Source organism: Mesocricetus auratus, unplaced genomic scaffold (assembly GCF_017639785.1).
Source record: "Mesocricetus auratus isolate SY011 unplaced genomic scaffold, BCM_Maur_2.0 Super-Scaffold_100022, whole genome shotgun sequence".
Lineage (NCBI taxonomy): Eukaryota > Metazoa > Chordata > Mammalia > Rodentia > Cricetidae > Mesocricetus > Mesocricetus auratus.
The window spans coordinates 20,704,219-20,718,069 of NW_024429203.1; the positions used below are offsets into that span (position 1 = coordinate 20,704,219).

At 44.0% G+C, this 13,851-nt stretch overlaps 1 protein-coding gene across 1 annotated transcript in view; it reads right to left on the reverse strand.

Annotated features, from left to right (window-relative positions):
- The window catches only part of Sorl1 (sortilin related receptor 1), a 163,899-nt gene that overhangs the window by 98,737 nt on the left and 51,311 nt on the right, over positions 1 to 13,851 (reverse strand). Inside the window, exons 7-11 of the mRNA XM_005069402.4 lie at positions 12,073 to 12,174; positions 10,584 to 10,753; positions 7,492 to 7,684; positions 4,168 to 4,285; positions 3,891 to 3,964 (exon numbers count right to left, since the gene is read on the reverse strand). Coding sequence (XP_005069459.1) covers positions 3,891 to 3,964; positions 4,168 to 4,285; positions 7,492 to 7,684; positions 10,584 to 10,753; positions 12,073 to 12,174 — 657 coding nt within the window. The remainder of the gene's footprint in view (positions 1 to 3,890; positions 3,965 to 4,167; positions 4,286 to 7,491; positions 7,685 to 10,583; positions 10,754 to 12,072; positions 12,175 to 13,851) is intronic.

Genomic DNA, 13,851 nt, shown 5'->3' on the forward strand with positions numbered 1-13,851 from the left:
TTATTTTATGAGGCTGGCCAGACCAACACTGAAACTTGTCAAGGATGCTGCAAATGGAATATTACATCCTAGTATCTCTCACAAAGAAATCCTTTTAATTTTTAGCATATCAAGTCTAGCTCTATTCAAGCAGGATAATGTATCATAGGATTTATTCTGTAACTGGAAGTCAGTTTAATATTCAAGCATTAATTAATATAATCCATACAGTAACAAAGAAAATCTACACTATTACATTGATATAAAAATGACATTGACAAAATTCAATATCTGATCTTGATTTTTCTTTAGAGTTATCAATAGAGTAGGAATATTCTCTATGTGAGAAAAAATATATACATATATATCTCATACAATCAAGGGCCTATTGTTTGAACAGGTGCACACCTGTAATCCCCCTATTCATGAGACTGAAATAGAGAACAGAAAGACTAGCCTGCCTGAATTACAAAGAGAGATCACTGTTAAAAATAATAATAATAAGCAGATAAAATGTTTCTCCTTGAAACAGAGCCCAAACTAGAATACTCACTCCTCCTACTTCTACTTAACACTACATGGAGACCAGAGTCACCATAACAAGAGGAGAGAGAGGAAACTAAAGACAGAACACAACACAGAGGAAAGAAAAAGAAATAATGTAATAAAAGATCAGAAAGGAAGAAATGTAACTGCCTTCCTTTACATCTGGTTTGATTGTTTATAACAAATCCAAACACAAGATAACTAACTAAAATGAATTCGTGCCTTTGGCAAAGCTATAGGATGCTGAAAGCATTGTTATATATTAGGATAAAATCTAGGAATGAAGCCAGGTATGGTGATGCATGCCTATAATCCCAACACTCAGGAGTGAGAGGCAGGTGGATCTCTGAGTTCAAAGTCACCCTGTTCTATATAGCAAGTTCCAGGGTAGCCAGGGGTAAAAAATAAAATCAATAAAAAATCTAGGAATAAACTTAAAGGAAAATTCCATTTCCAGTAATATCAAGTTTAAATATCTAAGAATAACACACACATATATACTGTAGCTCCGTGGAGTACTTGTCTAGTATATGGAAGACCCTGGATTCAATCCCCATTAAATTAAGAAAAGAAATATCAAGTCAGGCATGGCAGCGTGTGCTTGCAATCCCAGCACTCAGGAGGCAGAGACAGTAAGACCATGAGTTCCAGCCTGCGCAACCTAAAGAAATGACATACATGACTTCTACATTTGAAACTTAAAAATGCTAAGAAAAATTAAAGATGACATGGAGAAATAGACTACAACTGCAGATCAAAAGACTCAATGTTATTGAGAAGTCAATTTACCCTGAAACTGATCTACCTATTTAAGACACGCCAGTGAAAGTCCTAGCAAAACTGACAGGGAAAGCACAAAAGACTGTGAATAATGGGAGCAATTTTGAAAATAAGCAAAGGACTTACCCTAATTGATTCCAACACTTGCTGTGAGGCTTTGGTAATCAAGACAATATGGTCATGGTGGAAAGCAAATACTTAATTCAATGGAACAAAACAGAAAGCCCTAAAACATACCCACATATACATGACAAATTGATTGCCAAAGAGGTACCAGGGAACTCAACAGGACAAAGAGAAGCCTTCTTGACAAATGCATAAGATGGATAGCTTCATCTTGTGACAGATTTGGAAATTTACTCTAAATGAATCACATATTCAAACACAGCTTACAACTATAGAACACACACACACACACACACACACACACACACACACACAGGAAAATTAAGTGTCAGAAATTAAAAGAGCTCTACCATTCCAAGGATTGACAAGTTGATTGGATAAATAAAAAACACCGTTATCCCTATAGTGGGGACAAAACTCAGTAGCAAAACAGGAAAAGGCCACAGGCAATGAAGCCTAGTGGATGAGCTTCTAATTCTCATGAGTGACAGAATCCAGGAAAGTAGAATAAACATTGCATTGATATAGAACAGCACTTACACAGAATTCTAGGCATGATAACAATATGTAGAGGTGGTTTCAGATAAGACGAGGGTAGAGACAGGAAAGTATATTACAAGAGGACGTAAAAACACTTGAGGGGATATCCGATACTTGAATTTGTGAAGATGAGTGGTGGATCTTATCAAATTGAACACCTCAACAGATTTGCTGTAATTCACAGCTCTTGATCAAGCTGTTATAGAAGAAAGAGTAAGAAGGAATCATGCTCATCAGAGAATTTGCATAACTAGCTGGTTGGAGGGCAACCATGTCACTAGTGTTCCCTGCAGCAACCTGTCACCTGTATTGTTCATCCCCCAGTGTAGGGGACAGGATGGCTGATGCACATCCCACATGGGGCCTCTGTGGTGAAGGCCACCCACAGGGACTCTGATGCTCCCTCACAGGCAGTCTCCTCCTCCTGCTTCTCTTCTAGTTCCCAAAACAAGGTCTCTTGGGTGCTGACAACTTCCTGGCAAGTATTACGTATGCCTGGAGACAGTCCCAGACAGCTGCCCTGGCAACAGCCAGGCAACGCTGTTCCACTGGAGGAGGAGCAAGACACAGATCTCTACCCAAAGGAAATCACCTGCAGATGTTCCAGTCCCTGTTGCCACCAGCAGCAGAAGGTACTAGAAGCTCGTAGGCCTCTCTGCTGAGAGGACTTCCCACTCTAAAGGAAGCAACAGCTCTGTGGCTCCAGGGAAGCAGCTGTTCCATATTTCCCATGGGACAGGACAAGGATGACCTGAAAATTCCAAACCTGGAACTCTTGTTTGACCACTATGTCCTGATCACTTCCTTGATATGAATATGGGCTTGTACTTTCCACCATTCTGGTAGAAGTCTTAACTTGTGCACATGTATGCATATGTACACATGTACATGCAGACACTCACACACATGCACACACACATACACAGTGTCTGTCTGTGTCCTCCATTGCTCATGGAGGGGGATAAGCAAGCCTGGACCACATAGGAGAGAAAATATAGAGCAAAGTCTACAAATTACCCAGAGCCAGACTGTAACATTACTGCTTTGCATATTGCAGATTTAAATGTGGAAGTGTGCACATTTATTCTCTGTAGGAAATACTGTGGGGAGGGACGTTATGGCTACTGACTCTTAGCCAGCTGTACGACTCTGACATGATGCTTCTTGATCCTTCACAAATCCCTGTGCACGGATCTGCTGAGGATGTCAGGAACCACTCCCCAGGGTCAACATAGACCCCAGTCCCTACAGAATAAGACCACTTTGGCTCTAAGTCACAGGAAGCCAAAGGACTTTTTTCCAAGTTTGGGGACTCTCTAACATCCGAGCCCACAGCTTAAGCAGTGATTCGTGCTGGAGAACTAGCTGACCCTTGAGACTTGGTATGGTCAGTGCTCAAGATTCAAATGGGGGGGTGCAGTGTTGAGACAGAAAGCGATCTCCTCCTATAGCATGGGGAAGATGAAAGTACCTAGAAAGTATTGCTGGGCAATCAGCAGTGTCAGACCCACCACAAATGCATTGTAATTCCTAACACATTAACCAAATATCACTGGGCATTTTCTGTATGCCAGACACTGTTACAGCCCAGGGCTGAAGTAGGAACCAAAACATTTTCTGTATCCCCACCCCTACCCCCATGGAATGCATAATCCTGGAAAACTTGGTCAAATTCACAGTTGTTTCCAATAAAAAATTGAAAAAGTCTGTTTTTTATTTAAAGTGATATTTTAGCAAAAGTTATGAAGGCAAGATAGGGTGTGAATACACAGGAGTGTGGCTAGCTCTTCTGTGGGGCCCTGGGTTTCTGTACAAACATATGGATCGTATGAGCATCACAGGCCTCTACCCGCCACTGTGACCCTGAAATGTTGGTGCACAGTCCAAGTGCTCACTCTTAGAAGAGCCTCAGAACTGACCTCTCTCCACCTGGCTCCAGCGCTGCTAGAGATGTACACATTGGTCTTGCTGGCCAAGTTCTTTCCCACTGAGCCTGAAACACAAAGGGGAAGAATGGCTATTCATTCAAGAAAATGCCAGAAATGCATCTGGCCCCACCAGACATCCCCAGTGGTAGCTAGTCCCTAAGATGATGTCTTAAAGCCATGAGGAGTGGTCACTCTGGAGATGTGGATGACCCGGCTGCACATAACCAGCCCACAGAAGCTCCCGTGACAGCAGGCAATGCACACTTACCGGTGGCAATGATGAGGCCGGGGGCTGACTCCTTGGACAGGATAGGCATCCTCCGGAGTTGGAGGTTGAGCAGCTGACTGAGACGCTGAGCCAGGTGGAGGGAACAACCTTGGGAAAGCTTGAGAAGGAAATTTTCCAGATGGGATCAGCATGCAGCACACTCCTAGGTCTCCCTCAAACCCAGGAGTCTATCCAAGGACCCCACAGCAAGACCCAGAAGAAGGTCTGGCCCAGAAGAAAACAGACTTACAACCCAGTGGTCTCCAAATCTCCCTAGACAGAGCGCATCTTCCGAACCAACATAAATGTCTACCACTGAAGAAAAGAGAAAAATAACTTAAAGCCCTGAGATGCCCAGGAATAACAATTACAAACCAATGTCAACTCAAATCAAGAAGAAAGGCACTCCACAGCTGGTGTCACCCAGAGACCCTTCCCAGGGACTCAAAAACAAAGAGAAGCAAAATGATGCGTTGACTTTCTGAGTCAGTGCAGATGTGCCTCAAAAAAACGACTGTAGAAACTTTGTTAGAAGAGAAAGAACCAGAAGTCGAAACGTCTTATTGGTACATGGCCTGATGCATCACATGTGAGGTAGGAATACCCTAGGGGTCATGTGGAAACCTTAAAGGCGTATCCCACATTTGCACAAAGATGCAGGCTTTAGTGTCATGGAAGCTGGCTTCCTCACCATGTGCTGAGGCTGACTGAGAGTCCTACAGACCACCACAATACTTCTGCCTCATTCTCCTGGCCAGAAAAATGATGGTCAAGATATTTCAGACATATCAGGGAATTCTGTGCTCCTGGCAAAGGTAAGAATGATGACAGGATGTTCAATCTACTTCTTTTTATCACACACAAAGAAGATCCTTCCAACAAAACAATCTTGCTAGCTTCCCAGTTTAGTTAATTAAAAACAGGAGGAAGTCAGGTAGCCTCGAAGAATTTTTCCTTGCCCACTTCCTCTTTTCACTCCTGTTGTTTCACCTACAAGGAGGCTGATTCTTAGAAGCGCTTCTGCATCCTCACATCCAAATTTTAGTCATATCCATCACTATCTAGTCTTTTCTCCACCTGTAGTGGCTTGGCTTGAAATAGCCCCTGAGGGTTCTGTTCTAAGGATTTAGTCACAAGATTTTGGTACTTCTGGGAAGTGGCAGAATCTTTAGGAGGTGGGGCCTAGTGTAAGTCATGCCATTAGCTGTGCCTTTGAAGGGGACATAAGGATGCTGGCCCCTTCCTCTTTGGGCTTCTTATATCCATTTCCTATCTGCCATGATCAAGCAAACTTGTTCTACCACACATTCCTACCACAATGTTCAGCCTCGCCACTCTCATCAACAGAGTCAAGAAAGTTCAGACAAAAACTACTGACACCTCTGAAACCTTGGGCCAAATATCAGTCTTTCTCCCTTCCAAACTGGTAATCTCAATCACTTTTAATAGTGACAGAAAGCTAATATACCACCTATGATGGTTAATGTTCATTATCAGTTTGATTGGACCCATAATCAACTAGAAGATACCCTTCTGGGTATGTCTGAGGATGTTTCCAGATAGGCAAAACTGAGGATGGAAGACCACATGACTGAGAAAGCGCCATCTCATGATCTGAGGTTCCTGCCTGGATGAAAAGAGATAAAGGCAAAAGCAAGCTAGGCACCAGCATTAAGACTTTCCCACCACAATGGAGGGTAGCCTCAAATTCTTGAGTCAATTAATAACCCCTTTCTTCCTTAAGTTGTTCCTTATTAGCTATTTGGAATACAGCAAAGGGAGAAGGACCCAACACCACCTAAAGTAAGAATCAGAAACTAAGAACTGATTGATAACCCTACAGTTATAAGTCTGAAAAATAACATTGCCACTGAATCTGCTTAGCCAAGCTCATCCCCAGCATGGCAAGTTCAAAACGGCCTAGACAAATCCAGATCAAGACAGGTCAAACTTCTGAGGTCCTAAATATTGAGGGAGGGAACTGGCAAGGTGTTTACCCATGTCTGTTTACAGCCCTCCTCTTTCCAGAGTTAGATTTCACGTGCTATAACAAGACTTGTGACCCAAAAGAAGAAAAATTAGGAAGTACATTCTAAGTCAAGTCTTGAAAAGAATTTTCCCAAGGGGAGGAATACAGATAAGAAAACAGGGAGACACCATACCTTACCGTGAACAAACAATTCAAAAATCCAAAAGATTAGGTGACTAACCAAAAATTAACACTAACTTATTTTTCTAGTTTCTTTTTTGTCTGCTGGATACCTCGGGTGAAGAAAAAAAAAAGTGTGTGGGGTTTCACAGGAGACCAGGGAGTACAAGAACCAACTCATGAGAACACTTAGTGGGACCAAGAAATGGTTTAAAATGCTTAGCTTTTCAGATAGGCACAACTTTCTTCAACACTGTAGGTTTAACATAAAATTGATATTGTCGTTTTCATAGCAGTTCCAGGCCAGAAGAAATACAACACCATCATGTGTCTTTTAGAGGTAAGTGTAAACAGTGGGGGTGTGTGTGCATGCACCCATGTGTGCATGCTCTACCAAGAGAGCATCAGTTTGAAACAGCTGTATTCGTAAGCTGAAAGAAAACATGTCCATCTCATGTTTAAACAGATCACACATTCTGCTAATGGGATAAATGCACCTGCTAGGCATGACACAGCTTCTCGAATTTTGGAATCCTATGTGACACTGTCACTCTCATTTTCTGTCCCATCCCGATTTTCCCACTGAGTCCTTCATCAAATTGACTCACAACACTCTAGCTTCCCAAGGATGTGACGTCCTCAAAAGAAATCTGATATGCCCTCACACTGAAGCTGTGAACTAGCTCAAGCTCATTAATCAAGTAATTAACGTAATGTCTAACAGATGTTGTATATGATGTGCTTCCTTCAAAATTTTTAAATTAAGCTGGCTGTGGCAGCACTCTAAGTACTCAGGGCCCTAATGTAGAAAGACTGCCAGTTCAAGACCACCTAGAGACACATAGCAAGAGTCCATCTCATAACACAACAAAACTTGAGGCACAGCTCAGCAGCTTAGCCTGTATGAAGCCCTGAGTTCAATCTCAGAAACACCACAAAGAAAATTCTTCAATATCCCACGGTGCTCCTGAGTTCAACACAGCCCCCACCATACCCTGGTGTGGAGCAGGGACCTGAAAGGACAGATGTGCATATGAAAGTTTGTTCCCTGTGGTATTAACAGGGTGTTCCATCATCCTGCACGCTTTCTGGAAATACTGAATATAGAAAACAGCTCCAGACCACAGCTCTCTGCTTTGGATCAAAAAAGCCAAACACGATTAAAGCAACTGTACCTCACAATTGATTTTCTCTCCATATCCCGTGAAGGCCGGGGCCTGAAGAAATTCCCAGGTTCCCCCTTTGTCAAAGGTGATGACCGACCTCATGTTCTCCTCATTCATAGAACCATTCATCAGGGTGGCAATGTAGACACCTTGTAAGCCTTCCACACGGTGAAAGTCAGCAAAGGGCTCATTTGCAAAATACCTGCAGTCAGAGAAAAAGAAGCAGCCATCACCCGAGACTGCTATTTGCTTGCCATTTTGAATTGTGTGCAGCACAATATTGAACCATCTTAAAGCACACAATACCACAGGCATTAAGTATGTTCACAATGTTGTGCAATGTGAGTTCCAGAACATTTTCATTATTGGCAGGCACTGTCTGTTTTCTTCGGTTCCCAGGCCTTGGCAACCACAGATTTGCTTTCTGTCTCTACGGATCTGTCTCTATGGATTGCCTGGTCTGGCTATTCTGTATAAATTGAATCATACAATACCCTTTATATCTTGTTACTTTCACTTACTTGTTTGCAAAGTTCACCCGTGTAACATGCACCATACCTCATTTCTTTATAGTTAAATAACCAGCTCTTGAAAAAGAAATAAATAAAAACTGTTTTTAAGGGCCAGGATGCTCAGCCAACCCACGACTTCCAAAAGGACATTGAGAATGTAGAAGACGCCATAAAGCAGTCGACAGAGCCACATCCGTTTCTTCGCTCTGAATACTGATCAAAACCCTTCGAGAAGTGGGAAGCCTTGAGCCAGACACTAGTGACAATGCTGAGACTCACAGCCAAACCTGGCCTGTAGAAATACGAGTATTAGACACGTCAGGGTTACCTGTCAGGAGTTCTAGCAGCATCTATTGCAGCTTGGCCGTGCAACACCACAGACAGCCGGCCTGGCTCTACAAAGCCCGAGGTTGCACTTGTTGACCAAAGAATAAGGGTCTCCCCAGTTTTACCTGCTGTGCTAAGAGCACACTCACCAGAAGGGAGCGTTTCACTAACATGGCATACCCATTCCAAATGCCACATCTGTGAGGAATGGTCACCGTGGTTCATGGGTGGCTTTTAAAACTTGAAGTATGCCCTTTATGTCAGGGGTTCTTAGCTGTGGGCTGTACAATAAAGCAGACGCCTGGTTATGCCTTCCCCATCCTATGCCCCAGAGCTGGATGGTGGCTGGGCCACCTCAGACAGGGAGACACACAGAGACCACTGCTGCTGGAAAGGGGACAATGCATAAGTAGTACTGGCCTGGGAGATGGCTCAGCTGTTAAAGGCTGGGCTCACAGCCAACCATAAATAAGTAGTACTAATGAAACTGCTCTTGGTGGGCAGAAGGAGCAAAGTCACCCAGAACATACTGGGATACAGACCGAACCCTCTAACGTGGGATTTCTTGGGTCTCTATTGGGGAATGGGCTAAAAGGCTCTGGCCTTCTACACTGCTTACTTCCGTTCTCCTGCCTCAGAAATCTGCCATCCTGAGGCCCACTGCTTGTTATGCCCAATCGGGAGGCCTGAGTTTCTCTCAGACAAGCCCAAGTTCTTTCCCCTGCCCATCTTCCTGGGGTTTTAGCATTTAGTTCCTGTCAGCTTTTACCTCACAATTCCTCCACTCCAGTGCCAATCCTGCCTCATTTCCCTCTTTGGCTTGCACTAGGACAATAGACTTCATGTCAGCATTCTCTTCCAAGAGCCCCTTTTCTTCCATCTTACCCTCAACAGCCTACACCAGGACACTTCTCCCCTTCTTTCCTGGGTATCCAGGGCTGAAACTTGCCAGGCAATTCATCAGGTTTCCCCCTTCAGCCACTCCCCATACAAAATCGACATCCTGGCAGCCATCCCCATGGACTAAGCCAAGTGCTCCTTCTTAAACTGCCCCAGTGGGTCTGCTGCGTGGTTAGCACATTAGTTCCTACAACAGTCCTACAGTTTGCTATGGCTTTCCATGCGATTCCTCCAAGCACAACCCACAGATGCCAGAGTGATCCCCTATTCAGAGTCCTCACACGTTTCTTTAAAGAAATGAGAGCCAGTTCCTCAGCACGATGCTGCCCTACCCAGTTCAGAGGAGTTTATTCTAAACCAGCCTGCCCAGGTCATCTGATAGCTCACCCTTTATCCTACTTCATCTGGCTACGGCCGAGCCACAAGTGACAACAGGCCACTGAATTGAGCACATCTAAAAGCCTGTCACCCTGAGATAAAATGTGAAAACAAGAAGAAAGCTGAACAGGATGTTGGCCCACCACTCTTAACATGAATCTATTTTCAATGCCTCAACTGGGACTCGGAAATCACAGGAGGAAACTGTCACACAGAAAAGACAGTCTAGATGTGTGGAAAAACCCTGTGGTGGCATAACTGAGGTCACTGCTTCCTTGATAGTCTTCTCCAGGTTGGGCTCCCACTGTCTTATCATGAGAAAGTCATCTAGTATCTGACAAATGAGAAAGACGAAAAAGTCTTTAGCAAGCTGCACGCTATTCACTCCACAGCCATGGGGTTCTCCAGGGTGGGGGTGGGGGCGCTAAAGTTGGCGAAAGACCTGAAGGACAATGGTTCATAAATTTTAGTTATTAAAACAAGTAAACTCTACTATTCACTTGTGATTGACAGTTAAAGGAGCAATGACACTGGGGCCTTTGTTATCTCATACTACCTTATAATTACCTCTAAAAGAGGCTGTCAATCAGTCACTTAGAAGCAGGGTCACTATGTTCCCTGAAGTGATGGCATCTTCCAACCATTCTTTGTGACTGGCTCAGAGACCACAAAACCCAAGGGAGTGGTTAACAGAGTATCTGAGGTCCTAAATGTCATCTAGAACAGCAGCGCTCAGCCTTGGCTAGGCACAGAAATTCCCTGGGGACAACCTGAACCATACTCTAGACCAAGTCAATTGCAGTCTGGGGACACCAGATGCAGGGATGGCTGTGGGGCACCCTTGGGAAGAGTCTCAAGCAAGGCCATATGTGCAACTAATATTACAAACCACTGAAGTAAGGAGAGGCTGGTGACCTCTGCTAACCCAGGAAACGGAGGTGGAGGGGGCTGAGGAAGGTGGACAGACACAATCAGTCTCCTTACCTCACCAGGGTGTCACTGCCAACCCCTCCTGGGCTATAGTACAGCACGTTCTCCAGGGACAAGGAGAATTCCAGCCCCTCTGCTTCTGAGATGTATAAGTTAGTACTGTTGTTGCTGTGACTCACACACACGAACACCTGGTCCTCTGAGGCATCTGCGATGTAGTATTCCTTTGGAACCCAAAGTCAGGAAACAAATAGTCAAAAACACAATTATCCTTATGGGTGGCTTCTCTCTCTCTCTCTCTTTTTTTTTTTTCTGAGACAGGGTTTCTCTGTATTGTTTTGGAGGCTGTCCTGGAACTCACAGAGATCCGCTTGCCTCTGCCTCCCGAGTGCTGGGATTAAAGGCGTGTGCCACCAATGCCTGGTGGGTGGGCTTCTCTTACCCACATGAAAGTAATGACTCCAAGTGTCCCAGTGATGAAAGTGACTACAAAGGCAGCAGCCAGGGCTGGACCTGAACAAAGAAGCTGAAATGCCTTTCAAGTGTCCATGCTGGTCTACACATGGAGCTTAATGGTAAAATACAACACAAGAATGGGTCTCTGGGGGCTGGAGAGATGGCTCTTCCAGAGGACCTGGGTTCAATTCCCAGCACCCACATGGCAGCTCACAACTGTCTGTAATTCCAGGTCAAGGAGATCTGACAGCCTCACACAGACATGCAGGCAAAACACCAATGTACATAAAACAAAAATAAATCATTAAAATTTTAAAAAAAAGAATGGGCCTCTGACCTCCATAAGTGACCTAGAAACCTCTTTTTGGTAATGGCGCTTCCCCATTTTCCCCAGCAGACCTTTTATTAGCACAAGGCACAATATAGATTAATACGCATTTCATTTCCTCTTCCTTCCCCCACGGAGACTAAGAGAACCCTTAAAAACTGAAAGAACTGATCATCACTCCTGTTACATATCCCCACTAAGCTATCAACCAACTGCTGATGCCAGCGCCTCCCGAGGAGACCTCCTCACTGCAGGCACTGCCCTGGGACCCAGAGTTCTTTGTCCTAGCGATCTGTGTGCACTGACAGAGAAGACTTTTGAGCACAGACTTGTATGGTTTCTCCACTCTGTCCCCAGTCTTTCTAATCCATCTGTTCCTACAAAGTAGAACCTGAATGCATCCTCTTTCAGAACCTTAGCCATCGGCGAGCAATACAGCACATGGTTAATCAGCAAGTGCCATGCACAAGCTTCCCATTGCTTGAGGACTGGCACATGAGGCCACTGACCGGCACCAACCCCTCTGCCAATCCTACTCCACTTAAAGCAGGAAAAAGGACTCTCATTCAGCTCCACTTCAAACAGTAAAGTCCACAACAGCAGATCAGCAGGCCCAGAGTATAACAGGTCTCTTCAGAGGCCTCTCTGGAGGGTGCCCACAGGGAGAATGTAAAATGCTCCCGCCAGCCAGCAGGACATTCCCATGATGCTTGGAGACAAGCACCCTTCCCCTGCCCCCTTCCAACAGACTTCACTCACATTAATAGGATGCTTTGTGACAAACTGGGCTGCTCTCATAGGCTTCCGGCCAAAGGAGACCCAGAGCTGGACCGATGACTGCTGCTGGCTGCCTGGAAGATGCTGCCAAAGAAGAGGAGAGAAAAATTAATTGTGCCAGATGACAGGCCCTCAAAACATGGGGAAAAGGAAAGTCGGACCCCTCTGATCCCACCGAAAACACAAAGCAGTCTGTGACTCGCCCTGAGCTTAGCTGTTTAGTACAGGACCCCCGGTCTACACCTCCTACAGACACTCTGTGGATATCTGATGGGGGGGGGAAGTGGTATGAAAAGAGAACTTGAACATGGGGAGGGTAGCAGAAGCCACCAGTGCATAAAACGGAGCATTAGAACAGGAGAAAGCTGTGGAATATAGACAGAGCAGAGCCAGCACAGGTTAGACCAGCCACACATCATACAACGCTCACAAAGCTATCCAGTCACAAGGCTTCAACTTGCAAGACTTGGTAGAATCCTTGGTGGTTCCATGTACCAATCTATGAATATTTCCCGTGGAGTAGGATCTTTTGATAGAATATATACTTTCTGATAGAACAGAATACTCAACACAATACTGAATATCCCATGTGGCATTGTAGAGATTTTAAACCATTGCTGGGGTCATGAAAATGTTAAGGTGTCCTATGCATACAAAGATCTTCATGACTTCCAATGAATACATACACCCATGAAAAATATATATTGCATATCATATTTTTTCAGTGCTTCAAATTCTTTTCCCTAAAATAAGCTATTTCACAGCAATACCAAGGGCCCAACTTTACCTGAATTTTCAACAGAAGGAATACAAAGGCCAATAAATATATCAAAAAGTGTTCCATGTTCTTAACCATCAGGGAAATGAGAATTAAAACTACTTTGAGATTCCATCTTACACCAGTCAAAATGGCTATTATCAAGAAAACAAATGCTGGCAGGTATGTGGAGCCCTCTTGACTGCAGAAAAGTAAACTTGACGGCCTCCTACAGAAGTCAGTGTGGAGTCTCCTCAAAATGTAAACATGAACCCTGCTCTGGCTCAGCAAGCCACTCCTGGATATACGTTCAAATGACCGTCAGCATACCACAGCAGCCCTTGCATAGTCAAGTCTAATCACAATGGCTAAGAAACAGAACAAGCCTAGATAAAGAAAATGTTAGACATTTACACAACGGAATTTCATTCTGCCCTATAGAACAACGGCATCATGACATTTGTAGGGAAATGTATACAACTGGAAATAAGCCTAACTAAGAAAGACAAATTCCATGTTCTTCTTTTATATGTGCAATCTGGGCGAACACACCTGTGTGTGATCATGAAAGTAGAAGGAGGATGTGAGAGCTTAAAGTCTGGGGAGGGGAAGATGCTTTAACCTTAAAAATAAAAAAAAAGAAACTGGAAAAAACTTTCAATAGTTATTTGCAAGGTGGCTTAGGAATATGGGGGAAGATATACATATATATTATACATACATACAAACACAAACACACACACACACACACTCACACACCACTCTTAGCCCATAAAGACAAAAATCACAGACCACTACATTAATTTTTTCAAGGTTTTAAAAGGCACCCTTTCCCTGCCTCTGAGAGAATTATTACTAAACTGAGATAATTCTGGTTCACCCTAAGGTATTCTGAAAGCATTATGTATTGTTTTATGACCATCAAGAAACTTATTAGCAATGAGATCATGACACACTATTGACTATGCAGGACATTGTCAGGCTCTGAAGATCTTAATAAACCA